This window comes from Tyto alba, unplaced genomic scaffold, assembly GCF_018691265.1.
Source record: "Tyto alba isolate M040663 unplaced genomic scaffold, T.alba_DEE_v4.0 Super-Scaffold_21, whole genome shotgun sequence".
Classification (NCBI taxonomy): Eukaryota; Metazoa; Chordata; class Aves; order Strigiformes; family Tytonidae; genus Tyto; species Tyto alba.
The window spans coordinates 22,558,351-22,580,390 of record NW_024881295.1 but is presented as its reverse complement, the minus strand read 5'-3'; the positions used below and the strand labels follow the sequence as shown (position 1 = coordinate 22,580,390).

Genomic DNA, 22,040 nt, shown 5'->3' with positions numbered 1-22,040 from the left:
GTTATTTTTCCCTTAAAAAAACTTCCAACAGTAATGATTTGAGAATCCATTCGTGCTTCAAATTAATATTAAAGTAGAATCAAAGTTTTGAGCATTGTAAAAATACAAGCACTTTTAATTATTAAGGTTATATTTCATGCTAGCAATATCTATTATGCTGAAACGTGGAATATAAATGAGTAGTTTAAACCTAGAGTACTTCAGACTAGCAGAAAATGAGACATTTCAAGAAATAAAAGAAAATGTTAGCTTTTTACACTTCATCCTGTTTGGTAGACTCAGGTTTAACTAGGATCTGTTTTCTAAAAAATTATTTGACATTCTAATCATAATAGTTGAAAAAGCTTGGTTGAAATTTTAAGACAGTTTTTCTGCTGAAGTTAGGTATAAATAATCAGATTGCATAGATAGCTCAGCTGTCACTGCAATTCCTTTCTGTTTAAGGAAAGTTTTGAAGGTAGATTCATGTTGTTTCACTACAGCAATAAGAATTCAAAAGGTGTAGCATAAGCATTCACTGAAAATCACTGCTCGATCTACGTGCGTGGTACCTGGAAAAAAAGCAGGTGAACGAACTAGGCTAAGATGTGAACAGCAAATTCTGTGCTGGCAGCTGAGTGCCCAGCCACTGGCTCCTGCCAGTAGGATGGAGTAGGGAACTGGCAAAGTGAGGAAAAACTTGACCCACAAGACAAAGCCAGTTTAATAAGCAAGAAGGGGGAGGAAGAAACACAAAGGCAAGTGCTGCAAAGGGACATGCTGAGCCCCTGTTGCACCTCCCTGAAGCAGACTGAGCCCCGGCCCGTCTCTGAGCACTGGCTGCTGTGGGAAACACCAACCCCCCAGCTTTTATTGCAGAGCCTGATGTTGTATGCTGTGGAAAATACCAACCCCCCAGCTTTTATTGCAGAGCCTGACGTTGTATGCTGTGGAAAATACCAACCCCCAGCTTTTATTGCAGAGCCTGACGTTGTATGCTGCAGAGTATCTCAGGTGGTTCAGGTTCAGCTGTGCCCCCCTCCCCCCCGGCTCCTGGCTGGCCCCCTCAGCCTTGCCAAATACCTTAATGGGCTGAGGAGAGAAAATCCTGTGAGTAGAAATACCTGAAACATAGAGCATTGAGTTTGTAAAATTAATTTGACTGGAGAAACATCGCCTGTTTGCCTTGACTGATGGAAAAATCAGCCCTTCGCATCATACTCTAACCTACATACGCAGCAGAGCACTTCTTTTGCAGGCTTTATCGTCTGAATGAGAAATTAAAGCCATTTCCATTAAAAAAAAAAAAAAAAAAAAAAGAAAAAAAGAAAAAAAGACTAAAAATAGATAAAGGCAGACGAGGTTGAAGCGAGTTTAAGGCCGGCGGTGCACCAGGCGCCCGGCCCTGCCCACCGGCCGCGCTGCTGAGGGCGCGGCGGGGGGCGCTACTGCGCATGCGCCCCCTCCCTTTTGTGCGGCTCTCCCCGCTTCCCGCCCTTCGCTCGCGGTGGGAGCTGCTGAGGCGGGGCCGCGTCCTGTCGCGCCTGTCGGGCTCTGTCGCCGGGGAGAGGCGTGAGGGCTGCGAGGGGCTCTGGTGCGAGTTCGGGTGTGGGGGGGCTTGGGGCGCTCCGGTGTTCCCTGCTGCCTGCGGGGGGGTGCGAGGCGCCCTGTCTCCGGTGGGTCCGCTGCGTGGGAGGCGGCGGGAGTGGGGAACAGGCGGTGGAAGGGCAGAGGCGGAGCGGTGGAAGGCGTTGGGGTGGAGAGTAGGAACGGGGACAGCTCACCGCAGCGCCCCTCAGCCTTGGTCGCCCCCAAACCCCGTAGTGGTGAGGTGTGGGGCGAAGCCGCCCTTGCCGCTCTGGGGGAGTAACGGGTGGGGCCCCCATGGTGAAAAGCCCCACGTAGGAAAGTCACACAACTACCGGTTTATTTCACAACTTCTTGGGCAGGGTGAAAAACGGAAGCGGGTTTCTCTGGAAAATCGTTGATAAATACACAACTGTGATTTGAAGGTACTTCTGTCAGCTAAAGCAGGTAGCCACGCGGGATGGACGAAGGCTGTATGGGTTTGTGAGACGGCAAGGTTGTTTCGCAGTGTATGGAGGAACTGAGGAGTTCTGCTTTCTATACTGATTTTCGGTAGAAAGAAAAGTGCTCATATGTAAGATGAAATAAATACTTGCAGTTTGGCAGCACGAAGATGTGCACAGCCAATGCTGTACCAGTACTTTTCCTCCTTGCATCATGTTTTCAGCAGCCTCAGTAGTTGAAAAGCGGAATGAGTCTTGGAAGATTTTCTCTCATTTGAGGATAATTTTAATGCAAGAGCTTTTGATTTTGCAGTTAGTAATTTAAAGAGGTGTTGGTTTCATTTTTCATGAAACTTGTCTAAAAATCTTCATGCTATATAGAGAAATATCAACCACAGAAAAAGCTGGATATTAAAAAGCGGTGTTTCTTACTTGGTAGGTTACTGTGATCATATTGTATATATTTATGTAATACGTGGTTAAAAAAACATTTTCATAGCTATGGACAAATGATTCAAAAAACAGAAATTGGAAACTCAGGTGTGCGAGAGAGCTGTTAATGTGGGAACTTCACAGTCCTGGAAATTTAAAAGACCTTTACTGGAGTTCTCAGTTTCGGTGTGTGAACTTAATTTTCAGATCTATCTTTGCCCTGGCTTGTGGAAAACTTACTGATATTTCTAGACGTATTGAATTGTGCCTAAAATGAGAAGTTTATCCACTGCTGAGTCACATCTTGCTCAGTTTGGAAACAGGGTACTTGCAGCTGATATTTTTTTTCAGTTTCTTTCCATCTTCCAAATAATTCTGTTATTTTTTGAAGGATTTTTACAAGTATGTGTCATGTGACACTTGAAATGCTTCATACCTCTTGCTAGCAAAAAGAAATAGTAAGGATTCAGAAGCTTGCTATTTCCTGTTGTATTTGTATACTATTTTTCTTGATAAAGTGCTAAAGAAAAAACTATTTTGTGATTCATGCATTTAATGATTACAGCTGTGCTCTTTTCCTTCTAAATAGATATTTTACTCCTTGAATATTTATAAAAATACATAGAATATATGAAAATTCGTGTTATTAAAGGAATATTGTGTCTTTAAGAGGGCAGTGTATTTGTAAAATGTTTACAAATACAGAAACTGATATAGAATGCAGAGACATAATAGGTATAAATAAAGATGGTTCAGAAAGTTAAAGTTGCCCAGGATTTTTAAAAATGGCATACACGTGTGTGTATTTGTCTCTCTAGTGTGGGATGGCTTGTAGAATCACAGTGTTCTTTATGATTTCTGCATTTTGTAAAATAGAATATTGGCATATCTTTTTGGAAATTCAGTACTGGGATATGTTAAAATACATCATAAACATTATGGAAGCCAAACAGGCAGGCACCTTAAGAAAGTGCGTTATTTTCTTCCTTTTTCAGCAGAATCAATTTTGTTCCTGCTAGCCCTGATTATGTTTACCCTGTTCTTAAAAACACCACTGATGGGTAATCCTGTGGATTACCTCAAAATTGGAAGTTTGACTGCTCAAATATCCTTACAGATGGAGACTGTTACATAGGTGTCTGTAACAGGTCAATGTAAGCATGAAAACATACTTATCTTCAAGGTATTGTGGGGAAAGTTACGTTAACAAATACAACATACTGTTTCAGTCGGAAGAGGATCTGATGGCACCATCGGGAAGAAAGCATGGAGGCAAAGCTGGTAAAGCAGCACAGGAAAATCAAGCCATACCTGCCTATGACTTTGAGGAGGGAAGAAAAGAGTTGAGTGGATCAGAGGAAGATATTAGAGAAGGTGCTTATATGATTGGGGTTGTTTTTAAAACACAAAGTTTATAGTACTTCTGCCTATGAGCAGAAATGAAGGTACTTCAGTGTTAGTGAGTGTCTGAGTGGTTCATAATGTTTGTGACAGCTAGCCTCCTACTGTATAATTCTGATTGGCAGGAGAAGAGAACATGAAAGAAAAGCTGTATAGTGCACTGTGATGTCTCAGAATTATAGGTGGAGTCTTTAATAGAGTCAGATCTTGTTACATCATTTTGTTACCTCATTTTAATGCCATATCCTTCTGTCACCTGGCTGCATACAAGGTTGAGGCAAGGATAGAAGAGAAGAGCTCTGTTTGCTTGTAAGGAGTGCGAGTCAGGTACGGTAGTTGGAGTCTTATTAATGCTGGCAGGGTTAAGAATACTTCAGGAAGAATCTGAACCAAAATAAAGAAAGAGGAAGAGGCAGAGAAAGATGAGGAAAAATGTCAACCAAGGGATTCATGTTTGAGAGAGTGTCATAAAAAAGTGGACTTTACTTAAAAATGCAGTTCTTACTCATCACGATAGTTTTTTGTGAAATTTGATATAACTCTGTTTCTGGATTTTTGTCTTTTAGTTATTTTCTCTGGTTTTGTTTCTATTAATTTCTTCCCTTCTTCATTTGTTCAGACTAAGTTCCTGCCCCTCCCTTAATAGCCTTAATAAAAATCTGACAGCCAAGGATTTTTATTTTCTGGAAAGAATTTATTTGTCTATTTATGATTTTGCTTTTTTAAAGATCAGAGTACACAATTTCTGTACTTATTTTACAGTAAAATTAAATTCTTACAGATTGGGCTTTTTCGATTTTTGGATTATTTTTAACTTTCTGATGATTATTATATTGTGAGTTGGGAGTAATTGTGTAGTAGTGGGCAGAAGAATAAAAACTGGTTGAGACCAGTCTAGAGGAACTCCAGGCAGTGCCAGCTCAACTCCAGCCTTGCAGAATAATTCACCACCATCTGTCAATTCTAGATTCAAAGTTTTAGCTACACATGTTATGTATGAGAACTGAGACCCATGAGACGGGTTCAGAGAAGTGGCATTACAGAAAAGGAATTACACTTTTAGTAACTTAAATTACCCCCACAAAATATAAGATATTTTTGTAAATCTTTCTGAAATTTGTATTAAGGTGAAACACCGGTAATGGACAAGCATGGAAAGAAAAGACCTTTGGTGACTACTCATGTGGTTCCAGATGATGTGGGGTAAGGTTAGGATTTCTTTTTCTTTTTTTTTTTTTTTTTTTTTTCCAAAATAAGTAAGTCTTAAATAGGTACCAATTTCAGTAACTCATTGTGCTTATTTTGCTTGGGTTAGTTTTAGTATTTGATTAAAAAATCAGGTGACATAATACAGTAGTTTTAGATAAAAAAAGAAAATGTAACATTTTAAAATGAGTAATTCTGCAGTCTCTTTGTAGATACTTTAGAACATGCATAAAAAATTGATATATTTGTGTAAGTTCTTAAAATTATCTCTTTCAAAAGATGATTTAAGTTTTATCCTAAATTGTTCATAATTTCATTATTTTTTTCCCTCTGACCTTAGTGGCTTGACGATAATAACAGTACTTTAAATGATCCAACTATTGCATGAAAAATAAATAATTTTTAGGGCTAAATCTTATGAAATAGTGTTTATGGGCAGTGTAAATGTAATAAAAAAGTGTATGTTGAAATAGTTTTCAGCAAGATTATGGCTGTTGAGTTAAAGATACTTTTTTTAGTCTTCAAAGAGGAAAGTGATACCCTGTGGAGAAGAAGATCTAAAAACAAGATAAATATTTTCTTTACCCACCATGTCCCTTTTTGGACTTGTCAGCTATGGTACCACTGCCTTATCTTAAAGGTGTTGTAAAAACTACCCTGATATTATTTGTCTTGGATTTTTCTTACTGTGCCAGTCATGCGAACTGATGGACTTGTTTTCATTTGATGTTCCAAATACCTTTTGTGTTTTATTTTTGTACACGGAACGTTCAATTTTATTTACACTCCTCCCTCACTCAAGACCCTTTAAATGCCTAATACTGCCTTTTTACTGGGGAGTAAGTTAATAGGTTCTAGTAATATTTTTTTTTCTTTTTCCAAAAGAATTAGTGTAAAAAAGAGATCTCTCACAGGAGGAGTGCATTTTTTTTATATTGTAGAACAGCAGCAGCTCTGTCACTGCTTACAAGTAACAGGCGTGTGAATAAAATTAGTTTTAAGCTTATACAAAAGGTCTTATTCTAAAGTCAGAAAGCGGGCAAATAAATGTTTTAAACACTTTTGTAGGGGTGAAGTACAGAATATGCTGGAAAGATTTGGAGGTAAGAACATTTACATTCTAATAAATTAAAACACAAGTAATATTTAAATTGTGAAATTCCTTACCATAAGATTTACGTAAAATGACTGGTCTTTGTAGCATTTTTCAGCATTTATGAAAAAAAAAATAAAAAAGCCAGTTTTTAGAAAAAAAGTTTTATCTAAGTAGATCAAAGGGAAAGAAGAGAAGGGAATAACAGCATATAAAATGAGATGTAAATATTAGTGTAGGTAATGGCAAAGGAAAAAGGGAAAGATGCATGAGGGCTTTTGATTATCAATTCTGATTTTAAGATTAAGAGGTAGCGATTACATTGTAGCAAAAAATGACAATATGAGTTAGCTGTTGTTCTTAGTTTTTTGTTACAATGACATAGAAGAGACCAGGGAGACTTGAGTGAGAAATTAGGGGCATGTGAATGTTAATACAAGCAGCTAAATAGAACAAGTAGTTCTAATTCTAGACAGGAAATTTTGGAAGTAGACTGTAGTTGTGACACAGAACGAGCTAGAGAGTAGCCTGTGCTCCACACCTTCAGAAATTTAGAGAACAGGAAATAAGCAGAAAAGAGTACTTCAGCAGCGAGGCAGGAGATGACAAGTTTCTAGAAGCGCTGCAGAACGAGGGTAAGTAATGCCAGGCGTCTAGCGACGGGAGATTTGTGTGTCACCTAGCTGGATTTAGTTTAGTCACAATCAGATCCTCAGATGGCTTTACTTACAGTTAAATTTGCAACTGAATTCTAGATAGCTAATAGGTTAGAGAAAAAACACACTTCACTTGTAAAGAATGTATAATAATACATCAGTGTAGCAAAGCATCAGAAAGCCATGGAAGGGAGGGAAACCACCTTAATGCCAGTGCTGCATACTCAACAGCCAGTTAATACTTGAATTGTAGGTGTAAGAAAATGCTCTACACAGTCACGACTTGCATGTAAATCTTAAGGTGAGAGAGGAGTTCAAGGAATTTCTTAATCCACCAATTAAGAATTTCTTTTGCTGGTCAGGTACGTATTGGAATGCTACTGCAGATCTAGCAATCTAGATAGGAGGAGGATTTCAGTGTTAAAAGGCTTGGATTGCTTGTTACCGGAGGCTCAAAAATAGGATGGAAGGAAGGAAAATGAATAGGTCAGAGAAGGGATGCTGTCTGCTCAAAAATAATGGGTTTGGCATTAGCCAGGGGCAGGTGCCTCGGCAAATTAGAGAGAGGGGCTTGACAGATGTTTCCTGAAATCTGCAGTGAGAAGGAAAGGAAATTGCTGTATTAACCATAATCTGCAGCTTGTCTCTTAACTCTCCAAATGTAAATTAAATTACGTTATGAAATTAAATGTAAATAATTATTTTAACTTGAATACTTTTCAAAAAGTACAAAGTCTCTCCAAAGTATGAAAAAGTTTGTCCTTTATTCAACGTGTTCACAGTGATAGTAATCACATAGTAACTGTATTTCTAAAATCTAAGCGATTTGAATAATGCCCTGAAGCGTGTGGTTTTACTAGAAAAAAAAAAAGAATTTAAAAGGTGTCGGCATAACTAATTTCCTTGGGGGCCTGGGGCCTGTGGGCGGGCCCTCGGGCGGCCGCACAGCTGACCTAAGGCGGGCTTTGCGGGGCAGGCTCGGGCGGGGGTCCCGCAGCCTGCGCGCCGGGCAGACACGGGCTGTGGGGGCGCGGCGTGGGCCGCTGGCGTGGGTGCTGTGCCGGCCCGCGGGGGCACCCGCTGCGGGCTGGCAGGGCCCGGCCCGGGGCCGGTGGCGGGAGCGCGGCAGCTGCCGCGGGTCCCGACCGCCCCGGGGCCCCAGCGGAGCCCCCTGCGGGGGGCTCCCACTCGGGCTGGCCCGCGAGAGAGGGGGCGCCCGGAGCACATGCGAGAGCAGGTGCTGGGGGTGGGCAACCAGCAGTGGCAGCCGCAGAGCCCGGGTGTCGGCCCGCGTGCAGGGGGGAGCAGCACTCACCGCCCTGCCCACGGCAGCCCGAGGGGCGCCCACGGCAGCCCCAGGGGCGCCCACGGCAGCCCGAGGGGCGCCCACGGCAGCCCCAGGGGCGCCCACGGCAGCCCGAGGGGCGCCCACGGCAGGCCCAGGGACGCCCACGGCAGGCCCAGGGACGCCCACGGCAGCCCGAGGGGCGCCCACGGCAGGCCCAGGGACGCCCACGGCAGGCCCAGGGACGCCCACGGCAGCCCGAGGGGCGCCCACGGCAGCCCCAGGGACGCCCACGGCAGCCCGAGGGGCGCCCACGGCAGGTCGAGGGACGCCCACGGCAGGCCCAGGGACGCCCACGGCAGCCCCAGGGACGCCCATGGCAGCCCGAGGGGCGCCCACGGCAGGCCCAGGGACGCCCACGGCAGCCCGAGGGACGCCCACGGCAGGCCCAGGGACGCCCACGGCAGGCCCAGGGACGCCCACGGCAGCCCGAGGGACGCCCACGGCAGGCCCAGGGACGCCCACGGCAGGCCCAGGGACGCCCACGGCAGGCCCAGGGACGCCCACGGCAGCCCGAGGGACGCCCACGGCAGGCCCAGGGACGCCCATGGCAGCCCGAGGGACGCCCATGGCAGCCCGAGGGACGCCCACGGCAGGCCCAGGGACGCCCACGGCAGCCCCAGGGACGCCCATGGCAGCCCGAGGGGCGCCCACGGCAGGCCCAGGGACGCCCACGGCAGCCCGAGGGGCGCCCACGGCAGGCCCAGGGACGCCCACGGCAGCCAGGGGCCCAGGGCAGGAGCTTAGAGCACACCTCCTTTGCTTCCCCCAAGTGTAACTCGTCAGCACTTTTAATAAAAGACGCAGTGTATCTCGGCGTGCCTGATCGCTAAGTTTTCTTTGATTTTTAGCTGATATTAACAAGGCTCTCATAGCTAAGAGGAAACGGTTAGAAATGTATACAAAAGCCTCACTCAAAACCAGTAACCAGAAGATTGAACAAGTTTGGAAAACACAGCAGGAGCAAAGGTAACATCTACCCTTGTTGTTCAAACCTGTGAAGTCAGATTCCCTCTCGTGTCACAGCACGGATAGCTGGGCCAGCTTCTTGCAGCCAAATAGCAAGTAGTGCATCCACTGGTTAGGCAGCTGCTCGGGTCCTCTGTGCCTGCTGCCTCGGTTGTGTCCACCTGGTTAAACTGACAGCACGAGTTTGGCACAGTGTTTTCTCTGTTGAATGGGGAAATTTAAGAATTGGAATTTTGAGAGCAAGGTATGCTAAAGAGCTGGTTTTACTTTTGTTTTATCTTTATGGAAAATGACCGTCCTGTAAACCAATGTTTTTATTTTTTCCACTTCAGTTGGAATTTTTTGTTTCAACCTGAAAACTGAAAATGTTCAGTAAAACTTCTATGATGTCATTCTGGTTAAGAAAAAAAAAAAATTTTATTTTCACATTGTAAATAGTTTTCACTCTACATTACCTTCCTTTTGCATCTTAAGGCATATTTAATTACTATATCTGATAGTACAGGTAGAGTAAATGAAAAATGAGACAGCTAAAAACTGAAAGTCAGCTTGTAACTTTCTTGGTGGTTTTTATATATATATGTGTGTATATATATATATATATATTTGAAACCTGCATTGACAAAATTTACATTTACATAGAGAAAGTAGAGCATAATGAACTAATGAATGAGCTAATTATTTTTTCATTATAAACCCCTTCTGTTAAAGCCAAGATCTGTAATTGGGTTAGAAAATCAGTAAATCTCAGAAAACCTGACACTGTCAGGAAGAGAAGTTGTTGTAATTTTTTTTTTTTATCTGAGTTTTGTATATGAGGCCTGTCTCCTTACATGTATATAATCCACACACACTCAGAAAGTGTGTGTATGTGTGTTCAGTTTTTCAAAGCCTACAATATCCAGTGATGGCCAGGTGTCAAAACAGCTGCCTTCTTTACCTATGCCAGCTCGTTTTATTCTGCTCCGTGTGTGTGTTGAACCTTAGCCTTCCTTGTAATTCTTCGCAGCGTTTGTCATACTTACAGCTAGTGTCTGTTTATAGGCAGAAGCTCAATCATGAGTTCTCCCAGCAGTTCCTGACTTTATTTCAGCAATGGGATGTAGATGTGCAGAAAGCAGAAGAGCAGGAAGAAAAACTAACGGTGGGTTTCCAGCGTGGCATGAGTTTCACGGTGTTTTCACAAAGAGGAAATACTGTTGTTTAGGCACTCGAGAAATGTAAAAACACTTTATCTAGTTTAAACAAACATAGGGTTGTTTGCCTCTTGATTAAAAAAATTAATTCAGGTTTGGTGGCTCTCAAACTGCAAATGTTAAGTTTTGGGATATATTTTAAAGTGAAGAGGGCTGCATTTATTAACTTCCTTGCAATTTTACAAATTGTAAAGTGATGCTGTAGGCCAGCTTGAGAAAAGCCAAGACCATTTATGGAGAAGAAAGACGTGTGCTGTTTCTGCGCATTCGTAGTCTTTGGGTTCAGGGAACAAAGGAGTAAATGAAAAATAAATGCATTTTAAGCATGCATTGCTTAAAAATATGCCTGCATATAATACACGTATGAGAACTGGATCATTGCAAGGGGGTAGGAGCTTTACAGTGGAATGTAACCACATGATGTTGCTGCTCCCAACACATTTTCAAATTTTGCTTTTCCCTAGGCAGCACATTTCCCTGGGGTACCCCTGAGAGCTGCGTTGGATAGCAATCCCCACGGGATCTCACAGGGATAATTCAGGTTGGAAGGGACCTCAGGAGGTGACTCAGAGCTTAATCCAGTCTTCAGTCTTTCTTTCATTAATGAGAACACGGATAATTCTCCAGGCAGGGATCTAATTACATGACCCAGATCTCCAGTGAAGGCAGAATTTCTGATTCCATTAAATGACAACAGTGTCGCTGTCCAAGCGCCTTTGGTTAACTAATGCAATTTTTTTTTTTTCCTTTTGCTTCAGAATGTCTTTCGTCAGCAACAAAAAGTTTTTCAGCAGGCAAGAATAGTTCAAAGTCAGAGGCTGAAAACCATTAAGCAACTCTACGATCAATTCTTAAAGGTACGGTAAGTTTTCTTCTTAGAAGGCTGCTGATCCTTACCACATCACTTAAGAAAGCTGTATTAATTCAGCTTTTATGAAATACAGAGATTTAAGAAATCTGAGGAAAACGGCAACCTCGCATGAATATTCCTGTTAGTATCTTTCCCTTGTTTGCTAAGAACATGCACACAGATTGCAGCCATTTAATAAATTATGTAGTTAAATGTGTTCTCGCAGGGACCCGACTGGCTCCCCTGTTTCAAATGTTTCACCACAACCCGCACAGCACACTTTCTAGGCGGAACACAGTTTTGTACTAGTTTAAAGGTTATATAGGTCAGTTAAATCATCAGGATTTTGTTTTAATTATTCCCTTAGATTTTTGTTACGTATTTAAAAAAGTAAAACTCAATGATCTATTAAAAATACATCTTAGGTTTCAATTTGCTGCTTTTATTACTGCTGGCAGGTGCGCTGGCGGTCGCAGTTGCGAACAGAACTTACCTGCACAAAGCTTGTGACCGCTAACGGGTGCATCCCCCGCGATGAGAATTAGATAGCAGGTTTCTTCCATCATTAACCTTTTTAGCTGTTGCTGCTTCATGTAAGGCAAGTGACCACTAAAGAAAATCAGTGGTAATTCCCTTAAAATTTCCCAGTTAGAACTCCCTTCATCTCTTCCTAAGGAACGTTCATTAGAAAGGGTTTTCCTTTTTGTAACCAGGTATTCAAGGTGAGCATTCGCTAAAACGTCTGCATCAAGAATCTGATGGAAATAAGGATTTTTGGCGAAATCAGTCTTGCTTAACTTTCCTGTTGCTTCACGCATAATTTTTGTATTTGCTGGGAGTCCCTACAAGCACCACAGTTCTTACAGAAATAATGTATTTTAAACACGCAATTCATACTGATCAACTGTGTTTTGGTTTTTTAACAGAGAGTAGTTAACCGGACAGCAAACAAAAAATGATTACTAGTACTACTCTAAAATTTGACTTTTTGGTGATGAAATTTAAAAAAAAAAAAAAAATGCTTTTCCCTGTCATTTTACACTAAGAGCAAAACACTTTATTCCCAGAATTTCATTCCCCTACTATTTTTCTAAGTAAGGTATTAAAACTGTGAGGAAAATGAAGGTACCCCGAGTTCCCTGGATTTGTAATGAACGCAGAGGCGCAGCACCAGCCGCCGAAGGGCTGAGGTCGGAAGGGACCTCAGGAGGTCGCCTGGTCCAGCCCCCAGAGGGCTTCCCAGTACCCCCAGGATGGAGGCTCGGCAGCCTCCCCGGGCCAGCGCTCGCTCACCCTCACAGTGAGAAGGTGTTCTGATGTTCGGAGGGAGCCTCCTGTTTCAGCGTTGTGCCCGTAGCCGCTGGGCCTGCCCCCGGACACCTCACGATCTGGCGCTGTCTTCTTTGCGTGCCCCCTCCCAAGGATTCATGCAGCTAGGTGAGATCCCCCCCCGGCCCTCTCCTCTCCAGGCTGAGCAGCCCCGGCTCCCCCAGCCCGCGCTGGCAAGAGAAATGCTCCTGTCCCCTCATCACCTTTGCGGCCCTTTGCTGGGCTCCGGCCGGTACGTCCGGGTCTCTCTGGTCCCGAGGAGCCCGGGTGGGGACGCAGCGCGCCAGCGGTGGCCTCGCCAGCGCTGAGCAGAGCGCCCAGGATCCCCCCCCCCCCCCCCCAATGCGGCGCAGGAAGCCGCTGGGCACCTCTGCACCCAGGGCACGCGCTGGCTCCTCTCCAAGCTGGCGGCCACCAGGACGCCCCGGGCCCGCTCCTGCAGAGCTGCCCTCCAGCTGGGTGGCCCCCCGGGCGTACCGGTGCATGGGGTGGGCAAACCTCGCTTTCTGTTCAAGTCGCTTCCTAACTGGTCCCTTTTTGAAACTAAGGTTAGTAACGTTTGAGGTTTTTTTCCAAGTCTGGTAGCTTTGAAAAAATAAAGCTGAAAGAGAGCAGCTCTTAGTTTAAGATAATAGAAATTTACAGAGGATATTGCAGAAGCATTAATAAATAATACCCGCTTCAAAATGTTGAAGATGTCTTCATCAAAGATGAAAAACTGAACAGAAGGTGAAGTATTACTTTGATTTTTCTCCTCAAAAAAGATCAAAAGGTAGAAATCAATCCTCAAATAAGCTTAACTAAGTACGAGTCAAGAAAAATACAACTACACACATACACAGAGTTCGGCATAATTGTAGGTACAAAAGGGAAGGTAACCAGTGAGCTTTAATTGGCTTATGTGAGGAGGAGTGTGCAAAGAGAAGGAAACGTAATGGGTTTTATAGTCCTTCACATCCCCGAGGTTGTCACAGCATCAAACCCCCGACAGACGTCTGTTTCATCTTTTCCTGTGGAACTCCCAGGGCAATGCAGGCCCCCTCGGTGCGCCCGCCCAGAGGCGGAGTGGAGGGGCCCGGCTCCTCCGCAGGTTCCGTGTTGGTTCCCAGGGTCCCTGTTGTTTAAACAGGAACGTGGACCGGAATACAAAGCCCTGTATGGCTTGTCTGTCGAGTTCGTGACAAAACTCATCGAGTATCAGTGACCCCTGCTGCTGTAAAAATTAAACTGTAGTCTGAATAATGGTTTGTTTGTTTTAAATTAACCCTTTGGCATTCAACAGTTCTGAATTAAGATTATCCTTAACTTCAGAGCATGGAAGAGCTGGAGAAGAGCAATGAAAATCTTCTAGCTGGAGCACAAAGCGAACTTCGCAAGGAGATGGCTATGTTGCAGAAGAAGATTATGATGGACACAGTAAGTATCAGATCTGTGAAGCAGTTAGTTAAATGCAACACCAGAACGTTCTATAGGAAAGTCATTTGACATTCATTTTTAATTAGCTGAAAGGAATCCTAGTGATACAGCATTTGTTCAGTATTATCTCCTTTTCTTGTAACAGCAACAGCAGGAGATGGCAACTGTTCGCAAGTCTCTTCAGTCCATGTTATTCTGATGGCTCAGTGGAGAAACAACTTGTACCTAAGTAACATGATACAGGTATAGGCATTAGCCATGGAGAAGAATGTTGTGATTTAAATGTTTTAAAGTTCCTATTAAACGCTTTTGTGGATTGTTCTAATCTTGTGTCAGATAATGCTGTAAGAACGTATATCAGTAAATGTATGACTTTGGGGGGAGCACTATGGACCCAGAACCATTTTACTGTCTGTCTAATTCATCTTTAACTACTTAATAGTTGCTTTCAGTAGTACTGGACTATTTAAATTGTTTCACTTGTTATAATGCCAAATTGTAACAGTTAATAAACGATTAATCAAATTAATGAAAAGTGCGTTACTCAGATTTTAGAGAATAACTTTAGGCCCTTAGGTACACTGTGCAAATAGAAGCATTCTTCACAAGCTGCAGACTTCAAGATTTTCATAGTTTCAACATTCAGTCTGCTGCCGTATCAGCAGTTACAAGAAGTTTACAGAGTATGACATAGCTCATGAAAGATTGTTTAATGATGTGTATTATGGGAAATTAAAGTAAATGTTGTTAACTCTTTTGTTAGGCTAGGCGTCGTAATAGCTTTGTACTAGTCAGAGATTTATGAACTGCTGTAGTTTGTCCAAAAAGCAGGTCTCTTTAGTTGAATAATTAGCTGAGTGTCACAGCTTTATATGACATCTGCTCAAGTAAGCATAATTAAACATTTTACATTTTGGGGTATATAGACCTTGCAGGACCACTGCTAGAAGTAATCTAGCTCATTTATTTAGTACAAGTTATTACAAGCCTTTGAGACGGAATATTACTTTTTGCAATTCCAAATGACTAGCAATTTAGGGAGGCCTACGTTTTAAGGATAAAGCATTTACCTTTCATGTATCTCATTACAGTAAATCAGCACAAATTAAACAATCGGCTTAGCTTGCATGCAGTTTGTTTTTACAGAAAACCATTACGCCTGAATATCCACTTTTACAAATTAGGCAGTTCCTGACCTATTCAATGCTTAGATTTAATACCGTAGTAGGTAAAACAAAAACCATCCGCACACCCACACGCACAAATGTGATGTCTTCATAACAATGTATTTCAAAACCAGCCCCTGCAGCTTCTTCTCCTCAGCGTACTACCGGTTTTGGTTGAGAACCGAGTCCCTTCCTGTCGGTTCTCCCGCTGCAGGAGCCAGGCTGATGACGGCTAACTTACAGAAACGTCAGCAGTTTGGTTGCAGCTGAAGCTGAACAGGCGACTGTTCGGGAGCCCGTTGTTCTGTCCCGTGCCTGGGAGGCCGTGGGGAAGGGGTTAGGCGGCCAGCACCAGGCAGCACGAGCGCCCGGTGGGCAGCGCCGCGCTCCCTCACCCGCGCTGCGGGGCCGCGGCGCTCTCGGGCACAGTGAGGGGGTGCTGGGAAATGCAGGTGGCAAGTTTTGCTTCCTGTCTCCCATACGAGGTTACTTGTTAGTACTGCCTTACGGTTCTGGATTTATTTGTTAGCATTGCCTCATCTTTCTGCTTTTCTGACCCATTTCTGCACTACTTTCCAATCATCCGCATACCTCAATCCCATCCTCAAAACTGCTTACACCTACTACGCCACATGACGCATTTTTGAGCATTCCGGGGAACCAAACCTTCTCATTCTAAAAAAACCCACCCTGTCTATGTCTTCATCAGGTGGTTAATTTGTTTACAGTATTAAGACAAACTGAAATGGTCTTTACCATCTTATCTTCTGTTTGCCCTCGCCCTGGGTTCAAGTTAACTTCAGGGGTGGATGCTGCCTCCCCCAGCCTCAAGCAGCAGTAGGATTCATTTGGAATTGGTATCAGTCCCTTACAGCACTGGGCCTTTGGCAGTGACCATGACAGTTCTCTCATGCGTATCGGTGTGTCCTTCTTAGGCAGGAATGTGGTCGATGGTATTTTATTCCCTCCACATTTAGCAGAGAATACACCACTTTTAAAGTTCCCTGAACACCTCAGGAAGTCTTTTTGAATTAACATGCAGCTAGGAAGCCGCAGTGGTAACATTTTTAAAACAACCCATAGCATTCTTTATTGTACAGTTCACAAAGAACTTTATGAACTCACAGCTCAGCTACAGATCAGCAACTGGAAGTGGTAACGGACACTTACATTCAACAACTTTTTACAGAAATCACGGTCAAACAGCACCTCTTAAAGGAGCTTAAGCTTCAGGGTTTGTGTGCAAATCATGATTTGCTCATACAGCTAATAAACTGCTTTCATTCTGCTTTTCTCTAATGACAGCGGGAGCCCTCTAGCCAGGCACATTATGTTAGCCAGTTTAGAGAAGGAGAAAGGCTGACAGGAGGCCTGACTGTCTGTTTTGGAGCGTTTTACTATACATTAGGCTTTAGTTCTGTGCAGTTTTGGATGAAGTACAGTGATAGCTACAAGGCAGATTAGAAGGTAGATGAACACAGCAACAGCAAATCTACTTCAGAGGGAATTACATATGGGTGGGTTGCATTGTCACAGTCAAACAGTCACAGTCACTTAAGTCAGTGAACTCTGTCATTCATTTGTGCAGTTTCACAGATAGAAGCTAGGCTAGGTAAAGCTACTGTCCTCCAAGTACGCAACTACCTACGGTCTAGATAATGGTGGAGTACAATGAGGCAAACCTTACTACGACCATCAAACCAGAAACTGGCCTTGAAGGAAAATACAAGCCACAGTTGTATTTAGTAACAGTAGGCTGTGTACTCAGACACCAGAGAACGCACGGCTCCTACAGGCACTCATAACAGTGTTTTGAAATAGAAGAAAACCTTCCTGAGCTATACCTCCTTCCTCCGACTGATCCAGAAGCTTGTTCTTTAGAAACCCCAGAACAGAGATTCACAAGTAGTTTTAAGTCATGGGTGCCTCATTTCACCAGTCTTAATAATGCAGTACTGTATTCACTGGTACGTCTGACTATCGCCTCACAGCAATTCCAATCTGACTTTAGAAATTAATGCTAGAAGTCCAGTCACTTGATCTAGGGAAAAAGTGAAATCCCTCTTCAAGTTCTGGTTGGCAGCACCGTGGTTTGCCATCTACCTTCACCAGACCAGCAGTACGGAATTAAGGTTACTTAACAGGACATGGCAAAAGTTTCAAATGTGGTATTCATGGTGTGAACTAACAGCTGCAACGTCTGGGGCACCGGGGAAAATACAGCCTGGTCCAAAAGTCCTGATCACAGTGGAAGCCGCAGGACACTGTATTTCATAATTCTAACATCTGGGAATCTCTGGGATAGAGCGAGCTTTCTCATAAAACTGTTTTCTTGAAAAGCTTAATCTGCCTTCCCAAAAGAGAGGCTGCTTCATTCAGCATTCCCCTAACTGCTTCTTCGCTTGTCCTTGACCTGTTTAATCAGTCATTATGGTTTTGAACCTGTTCAGGAGCTTGATGAGATGAAATTCTGAAGACATGTATATGAAGATGAGCAGCAATCTGTAGGCATACACCAGTGGCATATCTCAGCATATCAAACAAGGATATGAACTTCAAAAGAACAAAACAGAACAGGTTAAAAAAAAATCCAAGTATTTTTAAAAATTGTCCCTACTACAAATTCAGCTACGCTTCAATCACAATCTAACCAAATGAGAAGTTTAACAAGCATTTTACCATTCAAGTGGTCTAGTTTAGAAGAAAAAACCAACCCCCCAAACCCGAACAGCACTAAACAAAGTCTGATAGAGGTTGCCAGTCTGCACTTCGCAGAACAAATTTAAACAGACCACCTGCACTAAAGCATAATTACAAGAGAGCTCTGCAAATTTACTTTCACATCTCTGCTCCAAGGACAGCAAGCCAGTCAGCTCCCACAACGCACGTTTACATGGCATCCCGGCACTCCCTCCGCGGTGACAGCTGAAAACCGAGCACGCCAGAAACGGCAGAGCAGAACGGCAGGGACAGTTCCCAATCCGTTCCTTTAAGCATGTTCCAAATTGAAAGTCAAACCCCAAATGCTTACCAGTGCTATCCAGAGAACAACATATTCATCAACAAAACTGTTGAAGTACTGGTCCAAAACCAGAAGTCCTGGCCCAATAAACGCAGTGTCCTGAAGACAGATTTCGCTTTTTGTCATGTGAGCCACCTACGTTAAAAAAGAAAAAGGACCAAGAGACACAAAAATGCACACTGCAAGATCGATGTAACTATCAGAAACCCTCCCCGGAGTTACAGAGGGGCCTTCCAGCCCCACCCAGCCCCAGCCTGCTGGCCCCACTCCCTCGGAAGCCATCGACAGGCAGGCCAAGGGCTTCAACAAATGCCCCGGGGCCTGCTGCTCCCTCACGGTTTCCTTCCCAAGGACCAAACTCATTCCAGGTTATTTAACCAGTATATAGCACTTTAATCAGTGATAACAGCTATTTTTTACTTTATTATACAAGAAATGCGTACGTGCCCTTCGACGTTATTTTGCAGTGTCTTACATCTACACCAGGGCATTTTAGCTATCTGCACGGGTAGCACTATGCAAGTGTAATACTGAAAACGAATACCATTCACTTGAAATGTTGTTTCCCAGTTGAACTTGAAAATTTTGGCTTTACTTAGCAAAAAGCTAACTAGAAATTGGACTTCTACTTAGGTGACAAGACTTGTTTTCACTGTTTATTAAAAACAGTGATGTATGCAGAGACACTTCACAGCATGACCAAGAGAAGAAGAAAGATTACAGGGCAGGGAGGGAATCCCTTCCCCCCCACACCTTGATCCTTCCATATTTAGCATTCTTAGAGACAACTTAAGGTCACCTTTAATTGAGAGGCAGAAGAAGAGGTTTCTGTAAAAGTTGGAGACCTAATAAAGGACATAGGAAAAGTCCGTATCAGGAAGCTCAAAAACAGCAGAAGGAAAGTAGCCTAGGTGCCAAGCTTGCCGTAAGAAATCACCCTGTCACTCCTTGTTTCCATCTATTGTGGACACCTTTAAAATATGATCGAAGTGCTGAGAGGTTCCTCTGAACAAGGTGGTCTCTTGGCATAATATAAATCCCATCCAACTTTACGCTGAACAGCAAAGTTCACGGAAAAGCCTGCGAGTGCCCCCGTCTGAAGACAAGACGGACCGCAAAGGCTTCTGCTCCGAGCCAGCTACGGATGCAGCTCTCCTGCTAAAGGGAACTGCTGCAGGGAGCAACCCCCAGCTCACACCTCCCCCTGCGCCCAGGGAGCGGCTCGGGCACACCCTCACCACCCCACAGCCCTCGGCCCCTGTGCCCACTGGGCCTCCCACTCGACCACGCCTGGAATTTTTACTGCAGTTTGCTCACTCCAGCGTGCCCGAAGGACAAGGCCTCCCGAAACAGCAGCAGAAAACTGAAGGCTAACCCCACAAAATCCTTTACAGACCTGCCTCCCGAGCAGCCTGCCCTCACAGCCACCCACAAACCCCCGGGAAGCGCCCAGAGCGGGCCGGCAGGCTGCTGGCCACCCGGGCCCAGGGCTCCTCAGACCCAGCAAGGGAGCCGAGGGTTCAGCGCGATAGATGAACTGCCTCAAGGTCAGTCTTACGGCTAAGCCTCCTTGGGAGCATTCTCCCTCTTGAACCAAGTCAGTAGCTCACGAGGTGAACTCCTGTTTAGCAAGAAAGTCTGTAGAATACCCGTTTTCTGGTGTTCGAAAAATGTCATGCCAGTAAAAAAAAAAAAAAAAAAAAATCAGATGGCTGGATTGCTGTTGTTAGCAAATATGTAGTAAGGCAGGGTTTATTTTTTTTAATCCAATGATGAGGTTTTTAATTACAAAAGAAAGAAAGATAGAAAAGTTTATCTCTTCCTTTTAATGATTAAATTCCTGTTTGGGGCAATTAAATCAAAAGTCACAGCAGTGACTGTTAGTGAGGCTTGAGGGACCACAGGTATGATGCTAAAGACAGGCAGTACATTTCCGAACTGACAAGTTCTAACGAAGACATTCAACAACAAGTGTGTGTTTGCAGGAGGGTGCTGTGTGATCGCTCCCTCGGGGCCGGGGCCCAGCTCAGTGCCTCGGCCATGTGGGAACACAGCGGCGGGGCAGAAAGGAAAACTTGCACGGCGCCCGCTGATCCGGCAAGCATTAAACCAAGAACCAGTTTAGTTTTAGGAGGTTCAGGACTGAAACAAGGATTCCTTACCACCAACTTCTGTGAGATTTTAGCGTTCACAAATCCAAACGTCAAGACATACAAGCAAGAATGTTTTTCGAACAGCTGAGTTGTAGACTTTTTATAGATCACAACGGCCAGTGCGAGAAGTAGTCCAATGTGCAGGCCTGGAGAAAGAACACTTGTTCCCTGAAATACAAACAGACAGAAGATTTGTCTTAAGCTTCAGTCACAGTAAGGTCCAGACTTTATACGTACTGCAAATCCCACGAAACAAAACCAGAGTTGTCAAAACTTAGGGAAAGTCTATTAGCATTATGCCAATGCTAACAGTATTCTTTGCAGTGACCACTAATCAATTTTGTAAGAAAATTCATTGCTGGTTCCTGTGACAGAAGAAATCCACCACCAGGTAGGGAGAAGGTAAGTCTTTGCTTTAGCCATCTGACACTCATATGCTTGTCTGCTTAAATGCTTTAACAGATCAAACCCTTACGATGATCTGAATTGCAATAAATTATGGGCATAAAGTATTCAAACCTCATTTAGATTTTTTAAGCAACTTACTGCTATCGTAGAGCCATTCTTTCCAACCCCTCCACCAAAGATGACACGGAAGTAATTGAAAAAAGAAAGTGCTGTTCCACACAGGATGCCAAAAACCGCCACGAACTTCAGTTCCAAGCCCACCAAAGGGACCTTAGCAGGAAAAACAAGAGAAAGATATTAAAACCTAAGGGTAACACCTTTTTTAAAAAGTGCTTTAAAAAGCTACTGATACCTACTAAACAATTGTTTTATTTGAACTCTTGCGTTTTCGGGAACAAGCTCGGGAAGACAGTGTGTAGAATCTGGTTCCTTACCAAGGAGATGATGAACTTCTTTTGTAACGTTTAAACTCAACCTCTGAGTGCTTAAGTTCTGATCTTGGAATTCAGCTAGGTCTTACTGTGTTTGCCCTTAGGATGTTCTTTAAATATTTTTACTACATAAGCGAAAACCTGACACAGACTACTGCATCTCCAAGGCATGGGGGGGAGGGGGAAGAAGACTTCCTTCTATTTCACTGGGTAACACAACACTGAACCACAGGAAACACAAACACCATCTGCCTGCTTTGTGCTTTGGTACACCTTATTCGTGTGCTGTATCTTTGCATTTCAAATAGTCTCCAGATACAAATTTTAGTTAAACAGTTACCTTTCAGAATCAATTGTAGTTTCAAGGAAACTTCCAAAGGCAGCAGAGGATTTAAAAAAAAAAAAAAAAAAAGTAGTAATAAATTGAAACTGTTGGCTATATTTTTGAATATAGATTGTTTTGAGATACAGCATAACTACCACAGATTTCAATACTGAAGAATAATCGATCATAATTAAAGTCTAATGCACCTACTTTATTTTCTAACATGAAAACAGTTTGAAAATAGAACAAAAGCATCTTGCAGGATATGAAAAGTAAAGAAAGTTTAACATTTCTTAATTGCTGAGTAAACTTAGGAATTAAATTTCAATTATTTCGTGGCTTTTATTTAGATTAATTTGCATTGGTTATCAATAGCATGGAATGGTCTCAGCTCTTTTCCATGTGCGATAACCAAGGGGAATTACACATTTCTGAGTAAGGACCCTGGAAAGGATGAAGATGCCAGTCTAATATACTTTTGATACTGTACATTAAAGTGCATCTTTAAAGATCAGAATAAAAACCAGAGATTAGGAAATGCTTTTTGAAAGAAAACATTTATTTAAATATAGGTATTAACATTTATGTCAGATGTGACATAACTGTTAAAAATCAGTACATCTTCATCGGCAT

The 22,040-nt window shown here is 43.4% G+C and overlaps 2 protein-coding genes across 11 annotated transcripts in view; one reads left to right on the top strand and one right to left on the bottom strand.

Annotated features, from left to right (window-relative positions):
- Positions 1-1,044: 1,044 nt before the first annotated feature.
- On the top strand, positions 1,045-14,164 carry SYCP3 (synaptonemal complex protein 3). 8 transcript variants are annotated; one of them, XM_032995903.2, is made up of 10 exons: positions 1,045-1,551; positions 1,929-2,013; positions 3,671-3,815; positions 4,970-5,045; positions 6,117-6,151; positions 8,994-9,111; positions 10,156-10,255; positions 11,066-11,164; positions 13,798-13,902; positions 14,048-14,164. In XM_032995903.2, exons 3-10 carry the CDS (start codon positions 3,686-3,688, stop codon positions 14,099-14,101), a joined length of 717 nt encoding a protein of 238 aa, XP_032851794.1. In that variant the 5' UTR covers positions 1,045-1,551; positions 1,929-2,013; positions 3,671-3,685; the 3' UTR covers positions 14,102-14,164. The 8 variants fall into 8 exon arrangements, with proteins under 8 accessions (XP_032851794.1, XP_032851756.1, XP_032851785.1 ...); XM_032995865.2 differs by lacking the exon at positions 14,048-14,164 and having other exon boundaries at positions 1,051-1,551; positions 13,798-13,971; XM_032995886.2 differs by lacking the exons at positions 1,045-1,551; positions 14,048-14,164 and adding an exon at positions 1,646-1,655 and having other exon boundaries at positions 13,798-13,971.
- CHPT1 (choline phosphotransferase 1) overlaps positions 13,954-22,040 on the bottom strand; it is a 23,248-nt gene continuing 15,161 nt past the window's right edge. The window contains exons 5-9 of one of the 3 annotated variants that reach the window (XM_042795509.1): positions 20,790-20,921; positions 20,253-20,411; positions 18,100-18,225; positions 17,905-18,000; positions 13,954-14,127 (exon numbers count right to left, since the gene is read on the bottom strand). In XM_042795509.1, the coding sequence (XP_042651443.1) occupies positions 17,938-18,000; positions 18,100-18,225; positions 20,253-20,411; positions 20,790-20,921 (480 nt within the window). In that variant the 3' untranslated portion in view covers positions 13,954-14,127; positions 17,905-17,937. Of the gene's footprint in view, positions 14,128-17,510; positions 17,622-17,904; positions 18,001-18,099; positions 18,226-20,252; positions 20,412-20,789; positions 20,922-22,040 lie in introns of all 3 variants that reach the window. The other 2 variants (XM_042795508.1, XM_042795510.1) reach the window with 2 other exon arrangements.